At 47.5% G+C, this 24,794-nt stretch overlaps 1 protein-coding gene across 1 annotated transcript in view; it reads left to right on the top strand.

Moving 5' to 3' along the window:
• CTDSPL2 (CTD small phosphatase like 2) overlaps positions 1-24,794 on the top strand; it is a 384,035-nt gene that overhangs the window by 173,437 nt on the left and 185,804 nt on the right. Inside the window, exon 7 of the mRNA XM_078682962.1 lies at positions 6,717-6,828. Coding sequence (XP_078539088.1) covers positions 6,717-6,828 — 112 coding nt within the window. The remainder of the gene's footprint in view (positions 1-6,716; positions 6,829-24,794) is intronic.

A 24,794-nucleotide genomic window follows, 5' to 3' on the forward strand; every position in this document is an offset into this window, starting at 1 on the left:
AAATCAAAAAGGACACTGAAACTGCGAAGTCTATGGGGGCTCTCCAGTCGCAGCAGTTCAGGGGTGGTTCTTTTCATCGCTCAGGCAATAGAGGTGTTTCCAGAGGCCAGATGTCCCAGCAAACACAGTACAATAAAGGTGGCGCGCAAAACACGTACACCAAACAAAGTAGAGGTAGCTATCGCGGAAACAGCGCCAAAGGCAGAGGTCGTGGAAACAGCTCCCGATCCTCCGCCGCCAACAAACAGTGACGCCTTGTCACTGCCCCCCGACCATACAACACCGGTAGGGGGGGGAGACTCCAACAGTTCCTGCCGGTCTGGAAATCCATCACCACAGACAGGTGGGGTCATAAAGCTTATCCAGTACGGTTATTGTCTGGAGTTAACATCCACTCCACCCAACATACCCCCAAAACACTGTCCTCTGTCCACAGAGCATTTGCACTTATTGCAGCAGGAGGTACTCGTCATGCTGCAAAAAGGGGCAATCGAGCTCGTGCCGGTGGAAGAAAGAGGCACAGGAGTGTACTCCCTGTACTTCTTAATCCCAAAAAAGGACGGGTCCCTCAGACCCATACTGGACCTCAGACCCCTAAACCAGTACATTCTATCAGAACACTTTCACATGCTAACACTGCAGCAGGTTCTTCCGTTGCTCAATCAGGGAGATTTCCTCGCCACATTACATCTAAAGGGTGCATATTTTCACATTCCGCTACATCCGTCACAAAGAAAATACCTCAGATTCACCATTCAGAATCAGCATTACCAATTCAAAGTCCTCCCTTTCGGAGTAACAACAGCGCCCACGGTGTTCACAAAGTGCCTAGCGACAGTGGCTGCACACCTCAGGAGACAACACGTTCACGTCTACCCTTATCTGGACGACTGGCTTGTCCAAGAACAGTCGGCCCAGCAGTGCGCCACCAACATGTCCCACACCATTCACCTTCTTCACGATCTGGGATTCTCACTGGATTACCCAAAGTCACACCTTCAGCCACGTGCTGCAGTATCTGGGCGCGACAAACACTCTGGCAGCCAAAGCACAGCCAAATTCAGTGAGGATCAACAGCATTCAATTGCTGATACAGAAATTCAGACCGCAACACTCGCTTCCAGCACGAGTGATCATGCAGTTGATAGGCACGATGGCCTCCTGCATCTTCATAGTCCCGCATGCGAGACTACATATGCGTCCGCTTCAGGAGTGCTTAGCACGTCAGTGGAATCAGGCTCACGGACAGTTAAAAGACCTAGTGTTGGTGACCGGTCGTGCATACAACTCTCTGCATTGGTGGAATCCAGACAACCTTTGCAAGGGCCGACCGTTCCAGGAGCCTGTGCCACAGATCATCCTAACGACGGACGCATCTCTCCAGGGTTGGGGAGCTCATGTACTCCACTACACAGTGCAGGGACTATGGACAACACAGCAAAAGAAGATGCACATCAACCACCTAGAGCTGATGGCAATCTTCATGGCAATGAAGGCATTCAAGGTACATCTGTGCAACAAGGTCGTGTTGATCCGGACAGACAACATGACGGCCATGTACTACATTCAGAAGCAGGGAGGTACACACTCCACAGTTGTCTCATCTGGCTCAGAGCATGTGGAAGTGGGCCATTCACAGGAACATCTTCCTCATGGCGGAACACCTCCCAGGCAAGGACAATCAGATGGCGGACCTGCTCAGCAGGCACAGCCACCAAATGCACAAGTGGGAGATACATCCATCAGTACTCCACCCCTTCTTCCAGCAGTGGGGTCATCCAGAGATAGACCTGTTTGCCACAAAGGAAAACGCCAAATGCCAAAGCTTTGCCGCCAGGTTCCCGCACCCACAGTCGCAGGGCAATGCGATATGGATGAACTGGTCAGGCAAATTTGCGTGCGCTTTTCCCCCAGCACCTCTAATACCGCTGGTGGCACGCAAGCTGAAGCAACACTCCATGACGCTCATCCTGGTTGCTCCAACGTGGGCACGCCAACCATGGTACACCACGTTTCTAGTACTTTCCGTGGTACCGCTTCAAAGGCTGCGCCTCACTCCCAGGCTTTTGACGCAGAGCCATGGCGACATTCAGCACCCAGATCCGCAACAGCTCAACCTGGCGATCTGGCTCCTGAGGTCTTCGAATTTGGCTACCTCAACTTGCCTCCCGACTGCATGGATATCATACGGGAGGCAAGAAAGCCCACCACCAGAGCATGCTATGCGTCGAAATGGAAGCGGTTTGTCATTTTATTGTGCAGACCACAACTTCAACCCGCTTTACGCGTCTACGCACAACATCATTTGTTATCTGTTACATCTTTACAAATGCAATCTGGCATATGCTTCCATTCGGATACATTTATCCGCCATAGCGGCTTGTCTCCAAAACAGGCAGCATCTCTAACTTTTCAGAGTGCCTGCCATTAAAGCCTTTCTGGAAGGACTCAAACGAGTCATTCCTCCCCGGACCCCACCTGCTCCTGAATGGAACCTTAATGTGGTCCTCACCCGACTGATGGGTCCACCTTTTGAGCCTCTACATTCATGCGAGATTCAGTTCTTAACATGGAAAGTGGCTTTCCTGATAGCAATTACATCTCTGCGACGAGTAAGTGAACTCCAGGCACTAAGTATCCAAGAGCCATTCATACAAATTCACTCCAACCGGGTGGTGCTGCGCACTAACCCTAAATTTCTTCCAAAGGTGGTTTCACAGTTCCATATCAATCAGACTATTGAACTGCCTGTGTTCTTCCAAAATCCTGAGTCGGTGGCTGAGAGAATGCTCCACACTCTCGATGTCAAAAGAGCTTTAATGTATTACATTGATAGGACCAAAGATTTTAGGAAGACGAAACAACTCTTTGTTGCCTTTTCAGCACAACACAAAGGCAACCCCATTTCCAAAGCAGGTATAGACAGGTGGATCGTTAAGTGTATTCAAATTTGCTATCAAAAAACAAAGCACACTTTAACAATCCCCCCAAGGGCACACTCCACCCGCAAGTTGGGGGCCTCCATGGCTTTCCTGGGAAATATTCCTTTAGAAGACATTTGTAGAGCAGCCGCATGGTCTACCACACACACATTTACAAAACACTACTGTGTAGATGTGCACTCCAAACAGCAGGCAGCTGTAGGGCAGGCTGTTCTAAAAACACTTTTTCAATCTGCTGCAGCTGGCACAGGCGGCCACCGCTAATGGAGGGACTGCTATGTATTCTATGCAACATATATGAATTCAGCAGCCCACATGCCTCGAACCGAATATGCTACTTACCAGTATGCATCTGTTCTTGGCATGTAGGGCTGCTGACATTCATATCGCCCGCCCTCCTCCCCGGCGCCTGTAGCGGCTGCAGCAATTACACTTACTCTTAGCATGGTCATCACTCAGTGTTACACTCCATCTTTGCCACAATGGCTAAAAACAATCTGGGGATGGAGTCGATGCCCATGTGCACTGTAGTCCAGGGGAGGAGCCACCTATCTCGTGATACTTCCAAGACTCTTCCAGGACAACAATGTGCAATCATCCGGACCCAACACTAGGCGGCAATCTATGCAACAGATATGAATGTCAGCAGCCCTACATGCCAAGAACAGATGCATACTGGTAAGTAGCATATTCGTTCAGTTGTCTGCAAAACCAGTCAAAGTCCTCAAACGGTAGTGGCCTTTGACGATCTTGTACCTCTTTTTTTAGCCATGTTGCCTCACAGTAAGTACTGTAATGCGCCTCTTGGGCGGGATGGCATTGTGCATTGCTATAGGACCCTAATCCTGGCTACAGAGGTGCCCATTGCAACATTGCCTCTCGGCACAGTTGTCACAAGCAGAGGCTCAGATGGAAGATCTAGTGTTGGTAACAGCCAGCACCCATTTCTGTCTGCAGTGGTGAAACATCAACAATTAGTGTCCGCGTAGGCTTTTCCTGGACCCCATTTCGTAAGTCACCATTACCATGTACGTTTTCCAGTCCAGATGGGGAACTCACCCTTTACACAGTGCAGGTGTGTGGACTGCACAACAGCAGATCCAGCACATCAACTCTTCAGCTTCTGCTAGTCCGCCTCACCCCCAAAGCTTTCCTGCTGCAGATGCAAGGCAAAGTAGTCCTTCTCCGAGACAGACACGATCATCATAGTCCTCAATGCCCACCTCCATTGTCCTCTCTCAATTGTCCTTTGAAGTTGAAAGTTTATCTGAGGGATATTTCCCACTATTCTTGTGACTGGACCCATGAGGCTCCATCTGTGTAGACTTTCCTTTGGTCGACAAGGGTTCCAGCGCTGAGGCAGTCTTGTGAGATTTCAAGTCTGTTTTTGGCTAAACAACACCTTGTGTTTTTTGGGTCGAGTCCATATATTTTATTGGCTTTTGTCATTGTCCTTTGTAAATGTTGATGTTGGCTTCTGATTTGTGATAGGCTTATTGGTCCCTCCTTAGTACCTCCCTGTCTTCTGTTGCCTCCGATGAGGGCTGGCCCTTTTGCATGTGTCCTAACTCTGGTGCTTTCATTAGTTTTTTAAAGAACTATTTCCATAATGTATACAGGACTTGCAGGACGCCAGCTAAGACGGCTACTTCTCAGTGTTAGCAGCGTGTCATGTGCGCTTTCACTGTGGCTACCCCACCCCACCGCACTTGTGGGACGCAGGCAATGGCTGCCGCTTCTATGTTAACAGCGTGCCTTCACTATGGCTGGTCAGAAGGGCTGCTGCATCGCGGTATCTCCAGAAAACTGCAGACCACGGCAACGACGCTCTGCATTTTGGGTAATGCTACTCCTATCAGCTAGGTACGGCAATTACTGAAGCCCTGTACCTGGTCACGCACCCCGTATGGGCCAGTGACTGGCGCATCCCACCACTGCACGGAACCGTGACAGACTGCAGCACCTCCTGCAGTCTGCAGTGGTTTCGGGTGCCACAATCCTTCTGCGTCAATGCCCTGCATGGTTGTGACCATCCCATGCAGTGAGGCACCGTTATCACCTGCATACCGGTGCCGCCGCAGGTCACCTGGCTGCTCGCAACCCCAGTTTGCTTGTGAGCAGACATAGCTCACGGCACCACCATGTTGCGTGATTATCACCAAAGGCACCACCAGCCTGTGTGTAACTATACTGGACCCACGCAACTCTGGGCACCAGAGAACCGAACAGCAATGTCCTCCAGACCACCGCGAGTTTCCCCACAGTTGACCACCTCATCACCGATGGTTAGTGGGACCACATAGTAGTTGCAATGTCCGGCTTGCCAGCCTCTGTGCAGCCTGCTTAGCCAAACAGTCCGCTAGAACATCAGAGAACCATTGGCAAAGCCAATAGCCCTGGGTTGCTGAATGTGCACTGTTAAGTGTTGTATTATATATCTGCATGCAGTGTTAAAAGCAGCAAAATGCTAGTCTGGTGGCGCACTACGCGAAGCTCATTTTCAGTTTAATCATTATGTGAAAGCACAGCATGGGGCGCTTTTCCTAGCAACACAAAATAGTTTGTGAATAAATGTTTTTTTTTGTGTAAAAGCGCCCTATGCTTACACTTTGGCCACGCCCCTTTCTTTATACACTGCTCGCTGTAATCTGAATACTGCGAGCAGCGTCTAAAGAGGTGCAGCCACTTTGAAAGTGGTCTCGCATTTGCCAGACTTTGAACTATTGGCATTAGAAATTTTGATGCCTTTTATATATGTGTTGGTTTTGTAAAAGCATAAATGAAAGCCATTGTCATTTACAATGCCAATAGTGTAAACTCTTGCAAATGCAAGACGAATTGCATTGCAAATGCTTGTTAATGTTAACTGATGGAGTTTTCAGTTTTCGGTGACAGTACATATAGCTTCATCTTGATGACCTCTTCCTCAGCGTTATATCCCTTTGCCATGCACAGAGGCTTTGAGGGCCCATGTCCGGCATCACTACGGGACCGACATATCACAAAATTTTAACAGATGATTCCCAATAAACAAAACATGGACTAAAGTATTCCGGACCCTACCCCTAGATGGTAGAACAAGGCAGACCATGCAAAGCCTGAACACGCTTTAAGCTGCTAAACTACTTCTACCAGTAAGTAACCATTTTGTTCTTGGTAGAATAGTATCGGAGACCCTTTTGTCTTAAGTGTCTTAAGTGCAGAATGTGCCTAATCAGTAAGCAGTTGAAAAAAAAAACCATCAACGTTCTGATAAAATTTTTTGAAGCATCTTCACAGTTTTAAAATTGCGAACATGTAAATAGTCTAGTCAGACAGACCAGGCAGTTTGCTAATTCCTCCAGGGAATAAAGGCCACAGTCAATTAATCCTTCGAAATAAATGAAATGTATACTTGTGAAAATTCTTGAAATTATTTTGAATAAACTTTATATGAACTGCATTGAGCCCATAAGTTGAATCAAGGTCTGCTTGAGAATGCTTTTAATTCATCTAAAAGCTGCAATAATGTTTTCCTTGAAAGAGCATTGCTTTGCCTAGAAGGAAAGATCAAGTTTACTCATTAATAATCCAAATGCTAAAGAAAGTTGCAGAAGTGGGGTGTATTGTCATAACCTGGTTGACCCAGCTGTCGTCCCACCTCTTCCTGAGAAGGACAATTGAAGCCGCTTAGCCCTCTAAAGCAGAGAAAATAACTTTTACAGTGCATTGGTCAGTATTTGTTTGCTTACTCAAATTGTCGTAAATCACTAGTCTAATTTATTTTTCCAATAGGTATTATTTCATCAAGCATGTACCACCGCTGACTGAGGAGCAGCTGAACAGGAAGCCTGCCCTACCCCTAAAAACCAGAAGCACTCCAGAATTCTCTCTGGTCCTGGATTTGGTAATGTCTTTTCTTTTGGCATTTATCTTTACTGGCATTTCGGATGTTGGATTATATTCAGTATCTACTTTGAATGCCCCTTATTGCGGGCCTTTGGCAGAGCGGGGTCATAACATTTCTTAGAAGTTATGCCATGTTACTAAATGCCTGAATTGTCAGGAATGCACACGTTCCCAGAAGCCCATTGTCTAATATGCATTTTATGGCACAACACCTACACAATATACATTTTGTTTCGTCCACAGACTGACCCAATAGTAGGAGCCACACAACTGTTTTTTTTGTGCCCCTTCTGTTGCATCACTTCATACCTGTTTTGTAACCTGGAGCATCCTTGCAATAGAACACATTTTGTTAAGAGTACTCCTGTTCGTCTACCTCTTATCAAATGGCATTGATTGTCACCCTTAACTGAACTATTAGGGATCCTAAGCTGCAGTATAGTAGCCTGTCCTATCACTGTGCTATCAGTCTTTACTGCAGCACTCCATTCTTCTCCAGCAGTAACCTCTCTACCATTGCATATTTTGTTTTTTAACCTGCCTTTCTAGCTGAGGTGCAGTTGAAGTAGTGAATGTCTTTAAGATTGTCCAAGGCTTGAGTGCTGTGAATACACATGATTTGCATACTACTGCCATCTAGTGTTGGGTCTTGATGTTTACAAGTTTTTCTTCGAACTCTGTTTGAGTCACAAGGTAAGTGGACTCTGCTTTCGGTGATAGTACGCATGGGCATCAACTCCATTGTTAGTTTTCTTTCTGCCATCTGGCTCGGACGTGTATTACGGCTCTCCGGTTCAAGGCAGTTTTTCGGGATCTCTGTGGTGCGTAATCCACTCGAAGGTATTGTTTGAACGTGCTTCTCTTCCCTCACATGTTGAAAATTGGAAAACTTTCCTAGGGTCGGAACACGCCAAAAGCCTTCTTCCACCAAACAAATGGCTTCTTGGCCACCACTGCCATCTTGCCATGGTAGGCACAGGGATTGTTTCCACCTTCACACCCTCTGGCTTGGCACCGAAAGCACAACTAAATCCTTCTTGGACCGGTTCGAACCAAAACGCCCCCTTTCCGCCCCCCTTGCCGCCCTAACTCCCCACCCCGGCTCTGAAGATTTCGGCACTGAAACAAATCTGGAGCTAATTCTTGAAATCAAGCTGGAGAGACCGAATCTAAATCACAAAACCTCCATTTAATCTAGACGCCTCATAGCAAAACCTGCGCTACCACCGTCGTCCAAAAAGAAGACTCCTATTCTAGAGGACACTGGATATAAAATACCTTAAAAAAATGTAAAGGACATTGCTACCAGTCCCTTCCACCATATTCCTCATTCCCCTCCACCACCATCTTCACCTGTACCATTAATATCTTATTCACCAGGAAACTCTTTAAATATTACCCCTCCGGATTCTCCTCACACAAACGCTGATGCAGATATAGGGGATAATGCCTATGAAGCATCACCTAACCCATGGAATGACTAATATGTAGACCCTCCAGTATAATTGCAAAAAACACAGTTGATATACAGAATTTAGAACAATGTCATACATTGAACCACATCCGAACCCAATGGCGGAAAAAAACAATCTGGGGATGGAGTCGATGCCCATGCGGACTGTAGTCCAGGGGAGGAGCCACCTATCTCGTGATACTTCGAAGACTCTTCCAGGACAACAATGTGCAATCATCCGGACCCAACACTAGGCGGCGATCTATGCACTAGATATGAATGTTAGCAGCCCTACATGCCAAGAACAGATGCATACTGGTAAGTAGCATATTCATTCACCCCAGTACAAGGATCTGGGCCTAAATCCATGGTTTTTTGCACTCCACTCCACCCTGGGTTAGACACTGGCTATATGCAAATCAGCTCTGACCCTGTGCCTCATGGGTCCAGTCCGAACTACCAAGCCATGTCTTTCCCAGACCGGAATCAAGCATCCAAGGACCTGTTTCTGGCTATCCGCCTTCATTCAGCCTGGATAGCTTGACTCCAGTGGTGTGGAGAGCCTGGGGCTCACGTCTGAGCATACCCAGCCCACTCAGGGTAAAAATTGCAAAAAACACAGTTGATGGACAGAATGTAGAACAATGTCATACTTTCACCCCAGTACAAGGATCTGGGCCTAAATCCATCGTTTTTTTGCACTCCACACCACCCTGGGTTAGACACTGGCTATATGCAAATCAGCTCTGACCCTGTGCCTCATGGGAACAGTCCAGTCCGAACTACCAAGCCATGTCTTTCCCAGACCGGAATCAAGCATCCAAGGACCGGTTTCTGGCTATCAGCCTTCATTCAGCCTGGATAGCTTGACTCCAGTGGTGTGGAGAGCCTGGGACTCACGTCTGAGCATACCCAGCCCACTCGGGGTGAAAATTGCAAAAAACACAGGTGATGGACAGAATGTAGAACAATGTCATACATTCACCCCAGTACAAGGATCTGGGCCTAAATCCATTGTTTTTTTGCACTCCACACCACTGGACTGTTCCCATTCTGTCCATTAACTGTGTTTTTTTGCGACCCTCCAGGATATACATAGCCTGATCTCTATCCTGCAAAACCCTTAACTCTTGATGACAACACCTATCAGGAGTTCATAGCCAGTGCAACTGCATATCACGGGGTCACCTTACATAGAGAAGCCTTAGAGGAATACATTTTATTTGAAACATTAAGCCCGCACATAAAACATCAGTCTTTCCCTATGGTAAAAGGTATGCTGCGCCATGCAGAGGATATTTTTAATTTGTATTTTATCACCTAGGGTTTTCACAAAATGCACACCCCCACCATCTGACCCAATTTTTATTAGGTCAGTTTACACCAGATTCTTTGTTGGTGTCTAATGTTTGTAAAAGAGAAAATTCACAAACATCAGCTGATTCACCACCACCAGACAAAGAATCGAAATTAATAGATGCATCAGGCAAGAGTGACTGCACAATCCTCCAATCCCTGGCGTATAGCTAACACATAGAGGTTTGGTTGCTAGGTACCAAAGAGCCCACTGGGATGAAATGGAAGAATTAGTCCATTACCACCCAGAGGAGCACAAAAAAAAGGACGGGGATTAGTTCAGGAGGGAAAACTCCTCCATCAGGTGTGCACTAGATGCTGATACTGCTGCCAGAGGAGTTAACACCAGCATTCTCCTCGGAAGATACGTATGGATGCGTATCTCTGTTTTTAAACCAGAAGTTCAACAAACCATATTAAGTCCTCTTTTTGATAGAGAACATCTTTTCGGACCACAAGTGGGCGAAACAGTAGAAAAGATGAAAACGGATACTGAAGTAGCTAAAGCTGTGGGAGCACTTCAGCCACTCTAATAGAGGTTCCTTTCACCACTCATTCTACAGGGGAGGCTCAAACACCACCTCCACAGATGCCCCCATCTTCATACAGGCCCCAATCCTCCCCTTCTAGAGGATTTTACAGAGGTGGTTATAGAGGCAATAACTCTAGAGGTAGAGGCACACCAACACGTACATCCCCCAACAAGCAGTGACTCCATAACAATTCCCCCCGTCCATCTTACACCCGTCGGGGGACGTCTGCAACATTTTCTTCCCACTTGGCAATCAATAACATTAGACAAGTGGATGTTGGACATTATCCAACATGGTTATTGCCTGTAGCTCACCAGCAATCCTCCCAATATCTCACCTCACCCTCGCAGCCTCTCTGGCGCACCAACGGCTGCTTAAACAGGAAGTACAAGCTCTTTTTAACAAAGGAGCTGTAGAATCCGTTCCAATGCATGTTATGGGTTTATTCCCTGTACTTCCTAATCCCCAGAAATGACTTCTTTTGCGCCCAATTTCAGATCTCAAGCCTTTAAACCTATAGATACTAGCAGAACACTTCCATGTTGTCACACTTCAACAATTGCTTCCACTCCTACAGTAAGGCGACTTTGTCAGCTCTTGACTTAAAGGGTGCATAGTTTCACATCCGTGTTCTCCCAGCACATTGCAACTTTCTTAGATTTATGATAGCATGAAAGCATTATCAATTCATAGTGCTCCTATTCAAAGTCACTATTGCATCCAGAGTATTCATCAAATGCTTAGCAGTGGTTGCAGCTCATCCAAGGAGACCACCGATTCATGTCTTCCCATATCTGGACGATTGGTTTATCAAAGCCAACACAACACCGGTGTCTACAGCACACTCAGATTACCATAAATCAGATGGGATTTACACTCAATGCCCCCAAATCCCATCTACAACCTTCACAGCTGCAACCCTATCGAGGAGCTCTGCTCAAAACTGAAATAGGTCTAGCCTATCCAAATGCAGCCAGGATTAAACATTTCTAGACACTGCTACCACAATTCCAGATCTGTCAGTATCCAACAGTCAGAATTTTCATGCAACTCCTAGAGATGATGGTATCCTGCATTGCCATAGTACCTATAAAGATAAATCGTGCATCCAATACAGTAGTGCTTGGCATGTCAATGGAATCAACCACAGGGTCAACTATAAGTCTCAGCTTTTCAAATCAACCGATCAGCTGATTTACCGGTTTTCTTCCCTCAACCAGAATCTGTAGCAGAAAGAGCTCTACATAATTTGGATGTCATAAAAGCATTAATGCATTATATTGACAAAACAAAGGATTTTTTCAAAACAAAGCAACTTTTTGTTACATTTGGTAACCCTCATAGAGGGAGATCTATCTTAAAATCTGGCATTTCTAGATGGATTTTTAAATGGTTCGAAACATGCTGTATTAACCGCATGCGTGCGGCGCGAATTCCCCGCCCACGCTGACTCCGCCTTGCGCGGGCGGAGTCATGACGGAACCGTTCCGTCATCAGCATCGAAGGGGTTAAAGAAAGAAAACGTTATCTATACCTCCTGGTGCCAATTCTTCTAGTAAAATAGGAGCATCTATGGCCTTTTTAGGTAAAATTCCTATAACTGACACCTGAAAGCAGTTACATGGTCTACACCACGCATTTATTTTGTGGATATGTTAGCCAGTTCTAATAAAGTCAGAGCTCTGCAACATCCACTGGTTAGCTACGGCTTTGGGAGAGTACTACTATAGCGTCTATGCAAAGCATGTGTATCTACAGCAAGCATGCCTCGACATATTATGTTACCCTGTAAGCATCTGTTGTTGGCATGTAGAGCAGTAGATTCACATGCGCCCTCCCTCCTCCCCGGACAACTATAGTAGTTGCAGTTCTTATCTACATTACACATGTATGGACACCTCTTTACTTGCACTCACTCCTTTCTCACCCTCTTGCGGAAAAAACATCTTAACACTGGAGTCAATGACCTTGCGCACTATCACCGAAAGTAGGAGTCAACTTACCTCGTGACTCGAAGACCTGTTTGAAGATAAACAATTTACAAACATCTGGACCCAACACTAGATGACAGGAATATACAAAGCTTGTTAATGTATAGCTTCACATTCCAAGAACAGTTACGTACAAGGTAAGTAAAATAATCCTTCTACTTCCAGCCTCCCTTTCTCCAGAAGCATGGGATTTTCAGTTGGTGTATTATATCGGAAACATTGCACCAGCAGAAGCTGTCTAGCTTCGCCAGGTGGCTCAGCCAACTGGATGTGATGACATCTGTGTACGTTAGGTGCCAAGTGGCACAGTGGTATCCATTCCGGTTTTGCACACCTCATCGACATGGTTATGCAGCACTCTGTGCTTCACCAACAATTTCTCTGCATTAGGAAAGCTACATGGTAAATATCTCATCTTAAGAACTTGGATTTATACCTTGTCGGAGATGCCCTAAGAAGATATTTGTTTTGCACTCACCTGCTGTCTGCATGTTCTGTTTGGGATCCGACCATGAATCTGATGCCTGCAATTCTGTTTATTAATGCATCCGCAGGCCATCATGGAGCTTGATGATAAACTATTTTTGGCCTGGGCATGCAGCAACACGCCGAGGCATCCTCGTTGCTCTTCAGCAGTGTCTCTGGACATGGAATAATCTCCCAAAAGATTCTCAGGGTGGTAAACCTCTTTCTTTGAGGAAATGGTCCTACACTGGGCAATGTCTGGACTCCCACTGATGATCCCTAATGCTGGGATCTCATCTTATCAATGCTGATATTGGAAAAAGTCTGAGTTCTTGACTCAGTAAGTAGACCTAAGGGGTTAGAATAGCCCATACTAGAATAATGCTGTACAGCTGCGTTACCATCTGGGCATTCTCCAAGGGCCAGCACACACTTTTGAGATAATAAGTGTTTGCTTCTGGCAGTTTAGGGGCAACGTTCCTTATGGGCTGCTATGATCATGCCCTGTGGCTTCTGTCAAAACAAACTTGGCCTCTACGACCATCAGAAGAAGCAAAGCCGGTTTCCGACTTAGTCATCAATCGTGTGGACACTTACAAATAAATCTGAAGTGTGACCTGAACATTGTGCCCTAATCATTGGATACCATTGTCACATCTCATCATCATGCTTGGACGCATCCTACTGCTTTCTCAGGACTTGCCCAAGCAACCTTTATGGACATGCTCTACGATAGTGAGCGGCTATTTGGTAAGATGGTCAACTCTTCTCACTAATGCTTTAAGTGTATTGGGGAAGGCTTACTTGCTGGGCTTAGCCTCCTCAAGATAATTCAACCTTTAGCACTGGAAATTTGAAAGATAATATAATGCTAAAAAGTCCAGTAAGTGCCCATCCTTGCTGCCAGTCCAGGCAACCAAATAGATATACCGGGCATGGGTGTATCTAGCGTATACAGTCCCTAACAAGGATGGTGAAACGAATAAGTTTCACTTTTTAGAGCTATTTGCTTGCCCAATTCTTTTTGCTGATCCTGAAATAGTGGTTCAGCATGATAACGCATGTGCACGGGAGCTCTGGAAGGTAGAATGAAATGAACAGCGAAGTGCCTTCATATCTGTGTGGTGAGCCGCCGAAAGGTAATATATTTTTTTTTTTGCACAGAAAGGTCATGCTACTGTAATAGTAGGGCAAAAGGATTAAGGAAGAGTTGCACACGATCTACTATAAATCGAGAAGAAATCTTCTAAAGTGTACGCTGATTCTTTATTTAAAAGAAGAATCCTTTTCCTATATACCGATGTTAAATTTGAGGCAGTCTTCCATGTCTAAGTTCCACCATGTTTTACTGCCTCCTAGTTCTCCCTTTGATCTGTTTCACTCCTTCACAACTGCCTGATGCCACAGCTTCTGTGATCCTCTAGCCCTTTTTTCACTTTCCTGCATCTTTCACACCTGTCCTACTACCCTCTTACACTCCATATTCCTCCAACCTGTCTCAGGAATTATCATGTCTTAATCTTCCTTGATATCTGAAGACTCCCTACTCACCAAATGCTTTCCACCTTTTCCTCACTGCTTTTTAATCTCACTTCCCGCCCCAAAGCATTTTTCATCTCACTACCTGCCACAAAGCATCTGGATTGGTTGCCCTCCGTGACTGTATGACTAAATGAGCACAATAAACCAACAAACTGCTCTCAATCCACCTTGTCCCCATCCATCCTATCTGTGGCTAGTCTCTACCACTGGAGAGTTTGGCTTCGGTCTCCCCATCAGTGAACTATTTGTAATCCATCCTACTTCAACATGCCACTCTTGGCTTCTGATAGGCAGTACAGGTTAGTTGATGTTAATTAACTTGATCCCTAAGCAGGTATCTTTTTGAAAGGCCATAGTTGGTAGTGAGAATTGTCATCTTGCTAACCATTTTAAAATGTTTATGTAGCACAAATAAGGTCATTCATGCAATGTAGATAAAAAGTGTAGTGAAATATCAGTGTCAAATATCGGTTTAAAAGACAAAATATAACCACATGTTCGAGGCATGTGGGCTGCTGAATTCACATCTGTAGCATAGATCGCCGCCTAGTGTTGGGTCCGGATGATTGCACATTGTTGTCCTGGAAGAGTCTTCGAAGTATCGCGAGATAGGTGGCTCCTCCCCTGGACTACAGTGCGCATGGGCATCGACTCCATCCCCAGATTGTTTTTTTCCGCCATTCGGTTCGGATGCATATTTGATCACTCAAGTTCGGATTCGATAGAAACTTTCTTTTCGGCCCAAAGGCCTTTCCTACATCGTCGGTATTGTCTTGCGTTCGGTGCCCAGCTCTGTTCCGGCTCAGTTTCCGAGTCAGACATCCAGAGGAGTCGCGTGGCTCTTCAGTGCTCGAGGCCCGGTCGACGCTACAGGACTTCTTCAACGAACCATCATGGAACGGAGCCCGTTCAAACGGTGCCCCGTGTGCAACTCAAGTATCCCCACATCGACGATCATCCGGTGTGCAACAAGTGCCTGTCGCCGGATCACGATGAAGCCAAGTGTATGGCTTGTTCTACTTTTCGCTCCAAGAAGACGATTCGAATTCGGCGCGTGGCGCGTCAGGAGGCCAAGCAGACGGCACCTGACCCGGTGAACATTTTCGATACCGAGGGGGAAGAGGCAGACGAGCAGGAAGATCGAGAGCCGATTTCAAATCCAGCGGCAGAGAGACTCCAACTACGACGCAGACGTAGAAATGCTAGATACAGAAGACGTCGTCGACGAGGTAGGAGACGACGATGGGGCCTATGGGGCCACGGAAGATAGCTCAAGCGAGGAGCTATGCCCCGTTCGCACAATAGCTAAGGCTCAGGTCGAGGGATCGCCACATGACCTTACCCAAGATCTTGCACCTAGATCCACAGTCTCGCCTCCGGGGCCCGGCTACGAACACTTCTACGGAGCCGCCATTAGTGAAATCGAAACCGAAAGAGAAAGCTTCGGTCTCGACGAAACCAAGAGTGATAGAGGCGCTGTCGAAACAGAAGGCGCCTGTCGCCTTGTTCGGCTCCACGTCTTCAGACCTGTCGGTGCAGATGAAGTCAAAGAAGGTTGTCGAACCGGTGAAGTCGCTCAAGGGTGTCGAGCCGAAGACTGGGGCACCGAAAGCGCTTGTCAAGGTCGCCGACCCAAGGCCGTCGACAGACAAGGGGCTCGGAGCTACAAAAGCTGTCGATCCTGCACGTCGGCCGGACAAGGCCAAAAGTACTACGACCCTCGAGTCCGCACATGGTGGTGGCTCAAACACCTGTCGAGTCGACGCAACCGTCCGCATCCTTTACGAAGCAGGTGTCTGACTCATTGAAACGCATTAAGGACAAGGCTTCCGCGGTCGATCCGAAGAATACTTCCACGTCGAAGCCTGCCGCAAAACCGCAAAAGTCGGCGCCGCCGATTCAGTTCACGCTGCCGCCGAAAGTGGCGCCGAAGGCGTTCGCGTCGAAGAAGGTGGTCGAGGCGTCCATGACAGTGTCCACGGGCCGAAGCCTACCCCTGCAGTTGTAGGCACAAAGCATCGACAACCCCTGCTGGAGGAGCAGTCGGAACGATTTATCGACGCTGACACCGGTAATCTTTCCATTTACAAGCGGAAAATCACACCGGCACAGCCTATGGAGTCCTACACAATTCCTTTAAAGAAGAAAAAGGATTCCACGGATTCCCCAGTTCTTGTTTAACTCATTAATCCACGTGGTCAGGACACTGCTCCAATCTCGCCCAATTACTCGGATGTGGAGGCAGGGGAAGGTGACTATGATGAATACAACTACCCTGCCGCCACTGATCCTGAAGATCAACATGACACATGGGCAGATGCTGCAGACACAGGGGATCCACAAACTGCCCCGGACACTCAAGTGTATACTGTCAAAACCTCACCTACTGAGGATTCTGCGGCATTTAATGCGCTTCTTGAGAGGGCAGCCAAAAATCATGACGTCCAGCTCCATGCTGACCCTATTGAAGTGGACTTTCTGTTTGACACCTTTTCCACCTCTGAAAAGACCGCCAAAACTCTACCAATGCTGAAGGGTGTCTTAAAACATGCTGCAGACATTTTTAAGGAACCCCCACGTGCCAGGGTTATAAACCCCAGAATTGAAAAAAAGTACAAGCCGGCACCTGGCGACCCTACCTACATCAAGGGCCAGTTGCCATTGGACTCTCTCGTTGTTTCTAATGATTCACAAACTACTGGTGATGCTCCTCCCCCTGACAAGGAATCTAAGGTGCTAGAAGCATCAGGGAACAAGGTGGCGGCTCAAGCGGCCAATATCTGGCGCATTTCTAACACGCAGGTACTCTTGGCCAGATATGACAGGGCACATTGATACACTCGAAACCCTGTTACAACACTTGCCAGATGAATACAAGGAGGCAGCAGAGATGCTCATTCAAGAAGGGAAACTCATCTCAAATGCTTCTATTAAGTGTGCACTAGACGCAGCAGACACCGCGGCCAGGGCCATTAACACAAGTGTAATGTTGCGGCGTCAGGCCTGGCTCAGACTCTCCGGGTTCAAACCGGAGATACAAACCACCATCCTCAATCAGCCTGTAAACCCTGATCACTTGTTTGGGCCCGAGGTGGACACCACCCTAGAGAAAATCAAAAAGGACACCGAGACTGCAAAGTCTATGGGGGCTCCAGTCCCAGCAGTTCAGGGTGGTTCTTTTCGTCGCTCAAGTAATAGAGGCGTTTCCAGAGGCCAGCTGTCCCAGCAAACACAGTACACTAAAAGTGGTGCACAAACCTCATACAACAAACAGAGTAGAGGTGGCTATCGCGGAAACAGCGCCAAGGGCAGAGGTCGTGGAAACAACAGCTCCCGGTCCTCCGCCGCCACCAAACAGTGACGCCTTGTCACTGCCCCCCAACCATACAACACCAGTCGGGGGGAGACTCCAACAGTTCCTGCCAGTCTGGAAATCCATCACCACAGACAGGTGGGTCAGAAAGCTTATCCAGTACGGTTATTGTCTGGAGTTAACATCCACTCCACCCAACATTCCCCCAAAGCACCGTCCTATGTCCACAGAGCATTTGCACTTATTGCAGCAAGAGGTGCTCGTCATGCTGCAAAAAGGGGCAATCGAGCTCGTACCAGTGGAACAAAGAGGCTCGGGAGTGTACTCCCTGTACTTCTTGATCCCAAAGAAAGACGGGTCCCTCCGACCCATACTGGACCTCAGGCCCCTAAACCAGTACATTCTCTCAGAACACTTTCATATGCTCACGCTGCAGCAGGTTCTTCCGTTGCTCAATCGGGGATTTCCTCGCGACATTAGACCTCAAGGATGCATATTTTCACATTCCACTACATCCGTCACACAGAAAATACCTCAGATTCACCATTCAGAATCAGCATTACCAATTCAAAGTCCTCCCTTTCGGAGTGCCCACAGCGCCCAGGGTGTTCACAAAATGCCTGGCAACAGTGGCTGCGCACCTCAGGAGACAAAACGTTCACGTCTACCTTTATCTAGACGACTGGCTTGTCCAAGCAAAGTCGCCCCAGCAGTGCGCTGCCAACATGTCCCACACCCTTCACCTTCTTCACGATCTGGGATTCTCACTGAATTATCCAAAGTCACACCTTCAGCCCGCCCATGTGCGGCAGTATCTGGGCGCGACGATAGACACTCTAGCGGCCACAGCGCAGCCAAATTCTGTGAGAATCAACAGCATTCAATTGCAGATACAAAAATTCAGACCGCAACACTAGCTTCCAGCACGAGTGTTCATGCAGTTGATAGGCATGATGGCCTCCTGCATCTTCATAGTCCCGCATGCGAGACTACATATGTGTCCGCTTCAGGAGTGCTTAGCATGTCAGTGGAATCAGGCTCACGGGCAGTTAAAAGACCTAGTGTTGGTGACCGGTCGTACATACAACTCTCTGCATTGGTGGAATCCACACAACCTTTGCAAAGGCCGACCGTTCCAGGAGCCTGTTCCACAGATCATCCTAACGACGGACGCTTCTCTCCATGGTTGGGGAGCTCATGTACTCCACTACACAGTGCAGGGACTATGGACCACGCAGCAAAAGAAGATGCACATCAACCACCTAGAGCTGATGGCAATCTTCATGGCAATAAAGGCATTCAAAGTACATCTGTGCAACAAAGTCGTGTTGATCCGGACGGACAACATGACGGCCATGTACTACATTCAAAAGCAGGGAGGGACACACTCTCCACAGTTGTCTCATCTGGCTCAGAGCATGTGGAAGTGGGCCATTCACAGGAACATCTTCCTCATGGCGGAACACCTCCCAGGCAAGGACAATCAGATGGCGGATCTGCTCAGCAGGTACAGCCACCAAATGCACGAGTGGGAGATACATCCATCAGTACTCCACCCGTGCTTCCAGCAGTGGGGTCATCCAGAGATAGACCTGTTCGCCACATAGGAAAACGCCAAAGCTTTGCCGCCAGGTTCCCGCACCCACAGTCGCAGGGCAATGCGCTATGGATGAACTTGTCAGGCAAATTTGCGTACGCTTTTCCCCCAGCACCTCTAATACCGCTGGTGGCACGACAGCTAAAGCAACACTCGATGATGCTCATCCTGGTTGCTCCAACGTGGGCACGCCAACCATGGTACACCACGTTTCTAGAACTTTCCGTGGTACCGCATCAAAGGCTGCACCTCACACCCAGACTTTTGACGCAGAGCCATGGCGACATTCAGCACCCAGATCCGCAACAGCTCAACCTGGCGATCTGGCTCCTGAGGTCTTAGAGTTTGGCTACCTCAACTTGCCTCCTGACTGCATGGATATCATACGGGAGGCAAGGAAGCCCACTACCAGAGCATGCTATGCAGCAAAATGGAAGCGGTTTGTCATTTATTGCGTGGACCACCACATTAACCCACTTGACGCGTCCACGCACAACATCATTTGTTATCTGTTAGATCTTTACAAATGCAATTTGGCATATGCTTCCATTCGAATACATTTATCCGCCATAGCGGCTTATCTCCAAAAGAGCCAGCATCTCTCCCTTTTCAGAGTGCCCGCCATTAAAGCCTTTCTAGAGGGGCTCAAACGAGTCATTCCTCCCAGGACCCCACCTGCTCCTGAATGGAATCATAATGTGGTCCTCACCCGGCTGATGGGTCCACCTTTTGAGCCTCTACATTCATGCGAGCTTCAGTTCTTAACATGGAAAGTGGCTTTCCTGATAGCCGTTACGTCACTGCGACGTGTTAGTGAGCACCAGGCGATCACTGTACAAGAGCCATTCATACAAATTCACTCCAACCGTGTAGTGCTGCACACTAACCCTAAATTTCTTCCTAAGGTGGTTTCACAGTTCCATGTCAATCAGACTATTGAACTGCCTGTGTTCTTCCAAAATCCTGAAACAGTGGCACAACGAATGCTCCACACTCTTGACGTCAAAAGGGCTTTGATGTACTACATTGATAGGACCAAAGATTTTAGGAAGACGAAACAACTCTTTGTTGCCTTTTCCGCACAACACAAAGGCAACCCCATTTCCAAAGCAGGTATAGCCAGGTGGATTGTTAAGTGTATTCAGATTTGCTATCAAAAAGCTAAGCGCACTTTAACAATCCCCCCCAAGAGCCCACTCCACCCGCAAGTTGGGGGCCTCCATGGCTTTCCTTGGAAATATCCCTTTAGAAGACATTTGTAGAGCAGCCACATGGTCTACCCCACACACATTTACAAAACACTACCCTGTAGATGTGCACTCCAAGCAGCTGTAGGGCAGGCTGTTCTAAAAACACTTTTTCAAACATATGCAGCTGGCACAGGCGGCCGCCGCTAATGGAGGAACTGCTATATATTCTATACTATAGATGTGAATTCAGCAGCCCACATGCCTCGAACTGAATATGCTACTTACCAGTATGCATCTGTTCTTGGCATGTAGGGCTGCTGACATTCATATCGCCCACCCTCCTCCTCGGCGCCTGTAGCGGCTGCAGAACTTACACTTACTCTTAGCATGGTCATCGCTCACGCTGTTACACTCCATCTTCGCCACAATGGCTAAAAACAATCTGGGGATGGATACTGGTAAGTAGCATATTCAATACAAAGCTCCTCTTTCAGATTAAAAATAGTGTCCCAGTTGACATTGCTGAAGGGTAAAAACCTACCATTATTGGTTTTCCTATTTAAACAAGAGGGAGGGAACAATCAGTTAATGATTTTGCATAAGTGAAAGACCTCAGTTCAACAGAACCAATATATGGGAAGATAGGACTATAAACAATGTGTAAATACCCACAAGTGAAGAGCACGAGAAAGTCTTGGTCAAGAGTAAGAACACCGACAACTTCGACAATCCATAGCGTATTGTCGAGGTCAAGCACTATGTGGTCAAGCCGCATAATGGACAAATGTGGAGCATGAACAGATTAGTCCAATGTCCAATCACATGGCATCGGCTCCATCTCCAGATTGTTTTTTCCGCCACCGGGCTCAGATGTGTTTCCAGCGCTCCGTGTTGGAACCGATTTCCGTTGGCACGCAATCCTCACCAGCTTCGAGAATTCAGTATAGAACGCGTTTCCAGTCGACGCTACTTTATCAACATCCAGGCTTAGATTCCGGTCGTCGTCTAAGGCCTTCGGGCCAAACTAGGCCTCGACTCCAGCTCATGGAAAGCACGCCATTTAAAAAGTGTCCTCAATGTGGGTCGAAGTTTCCCCACACCGACATTCATGAGGTGTGTAACCTTTGACTCTCCCTGGAGCACGAGGCCAGAGACTGTTCTGCTTGTGCCTCCTTCCGCTCCAAGAAGAGGATCAGGGACCGAAGAGCTCGGAGAACAATGGCTTAATGATCTTCAGCTCCAATTCCAGACAACATCTTCGAGGAAGGCGTCGACGTCCCAGAACAACATGGTGTCAACGGCAACTCCGAGGCAGAAATTCCGATGTCCAGGAAGTCACTCCAGCGCAGTGGGTCGTAAGTAAGACCGTCTACCCGGACCCTTCCTCGACATACCCCAAAAAGGCTCCGGTCACACCCTCGCCCTCGGGTACACACCGAGACACTGCTTCTACTGCCCCACCTTCGGGCCCGGCTAAGAAGCTAACAAAGCCTTCAGGCGACTCTGGCTCGAGTCGACCTCCACACGATGCCGACGCACACCTACCGGCACCGAAAAAGACACCATCGGTTGCCACGCCCACATCGAAACCATCGGCACCGACAGGCAGTTACTACCTCGGCACCGAAACCAAGGTCTGAGTCAAGCAAAGCTTCAGATCCAAAGAAAGAACCTGATCCGAAACCTTCATCGCACCGGAAAAAACATTCGGAGCCGAAAAAAACATTCGGAGCCGAAAAAAACATTCGGAGCCGAAAAAGATCCCAGCTTCTCCTGTAAAAGACATTACCAAAAACCAAAGAAGCAACTTCGGTGCCAAAACCTTCCTCCACACTGAAAGATCACACTTCGGCAGAGGACTTATTTCACCCAGACCCTGCACAAAAGACTTTGGTGAAAGATCCAACCACTGGTCGACTAACTTTAAGTTCAAAGAAACGACCACTAGAAACACCAGCACCAGCTCCTCATCCAAAGAAGGAGTACATAGCTACTTCCCCGCTAAGAGTGCCTTCCCCTCCACCTATGCCATCAACACCTGTTCCCCTGCCACAACATTCCCCTACACACACTGTCATACATGATGATAATGGGGATGATAGCTCTGATGACCTAGGGGGTAACGCAGATGATCCATCTATTCCCCAAGGCTCACCTGACTCATGGAACGATTATAACACGCCAGAGGTTCCAAATGTCCCTCAAGATGACATATACCCCTCTAGGCCTTCCCCGCCAGAAGACACTATGGGCTTTAATCAGTTGGTGCACAGAGCTGCGCAATATCATGGGGTGGATATGCATACAGACACAGTAGAGGAAGACTTCCTACTAGATACATTTGACAATGCACAAAGATCTTCATCCATTTTACCCATGCTCAAAGGAGTTATTAAACACGTCCCTGAGGTTTTCAAAGACCCAGTTAGAACTCGGGTCATTAACCCACGAATAGAGAAGAAATATAAAGCTGCACCTTCAGATCCAGCGTATATTAAAGGCCCAGTTCCCCTAGACTCGCTTGTAGTTTCAAACGCATGCAAAAGGGCTAACTCCCCACCTGACAAGGAGTCTAAACTCCTTGATGCGTCAGGAAAGAGAACTGCCTCCCGAGCATCAGACATGTGGCGTATCGCCAATACACAAGCATTATTGGCACGTTACGACAGGCACACTATGATGAACTAGAGTCATTGATGCAGCACCTCCCGGATAAGTACAAAGATAGAGCTAATGAGCTTATCCAAGAAGGGAAAAATATTACCAACACCTCAATTCGTTGTGCACTTGACGCAGCAGACACTGCCTCCAGAGCAGTTAACACAAGTGTTTTGCTGCGTAGTCATGCGTGGCTACGCATATCAGGTTTTAAACCTGAAGTCCAGAGTGCTATACTCAATCAACCCTTTGAGCAACACTTATTCGGACCCAACGTAGACATATCCCTCAAAAATAAAGAAGGATACAGACACAGCAAAATCTATGGGAGCCTTGCAGTCGCAGGCTCCCAGACGTTCATTTTGACGCTCATCCTATAGAGGTACCAAGAGAGGATATGTTTCAAACACACCTTCCACCTCCTACAAAGCCCCCACACAATCTACATATAATAAGGGCTACCAAAGGGGTGGTTACAGAGGTAACAACAAGGGCAGAGGCAAGACTAACAATTCCTTCTCTGCCTCCACCCCTATCCAATGACTCCCCTCCCCCCGCCCCATTCCACTCCGGTTGGGGGAAGACTACAGCAATATCTACCAGCCTGGGAAAACATAACATCAGACAGGTGGGTGCTTCAAATAATCCAGTCAGGTTACTGTTGAGAACTAACATCCAACCCCCCCAAACATACCACCCAGACAGCGTCCAATGTCACAAGAACATTTGACACTGTTCAGACAGGAAGTGGTATCTCTCCTGCAGAAAAATGCAATAGAAATAGTTCCAAAGCATCAGCACAACAAGGGAGTATACTCCCTATATTTCTTAATTCCAAAGAAGGACGGATCTCTGAGACCTCTTCTAGACCTCAGACCTCTAAACATTTACATAGTCAGACCATTTTCATATGGTCACACTTCAACAAGTCCTTCCGCTCCTATTACAAAACGACTTCCTTGTCACTCTAGATCTCAAGGACGCCTACTTTCACATTCCCATCCACACAGCGCACAGAAAATATCTCAGATTTGTGCTAGACGGGCAGCACTGCCAGTTCAAAGTGCTCTCATTCGGAGTCACAACAGCACCAAGAGTGTTTACCAAATGCCTAGCAGTCGTAGCAGCACACTTAAGAAGACAGCAGATTCACGTCTTCCCATATCTGGACGACTGGCTCATAAAAGCAAGCTCATACAGCCAGTGTGTACAACACACTCATGCCACAATTCTACTACTCCACAACTTGGGATTCACAGTAAATCACACCGTCACATCTGCTACCCCCGCACACCCAACAATACCTTGGTGCTACAATAAACACCCAATTAACACTAGCTTATCCCTCTCCAGCCAGGATAACAAGTGTACAAACGCTCCTAACAAAATTCAAACCACAACACTCGCTACCAGCTCGAGTGTTCATGCAACTCATAGGAATGATGGCATCTTGCATATTTATAGTACCTCACGCAAGACTGCAAATGTGTCCACTTCAAGAGTGCCTAGCTCGACAGTGGAACCAGGCTCGTGGTCAAGTAACAGACCTAGTGTTGGTAGACAGTCTGACTCATCGCTCTCTGCAATAGTGGAGCACAAAAAACCTTTCAAAGGGCCGACCGTTCCTAGAGCCCGTTCCCAAATAATCATGACAGTGGAGGCGTCTCTCTCAGGCTGGGAGCTCACCTACTGCATCACACCATGACAGGCAGGTGGAAACCGCAACAAAAGCTACTCCACATCAACCACTTAGAGTTGCTAGCTGTGTTTCTAGCCCTAAAAGCATTTCAAACTCCAGTGTCAGGCAAAGCGGTCTTAGTCCGCACAGACAATATGACAGCGATGTACTACATAAACAAACAAGGC

This window comes from Lissotriton helveticus, chromosome 3_1 (assembly GCF_964261635.1).
Source record: "Lissotriton helveticus chromosome 3_1, aLisHel1.1, whole genome shotgun sequence".
Taxonomy (NCBI): Eukaryota; Metazoa; Chordata; class Amphibia; order Caudata; family Salamandridae; genus Lissotriton; species Lissotriton helveticus.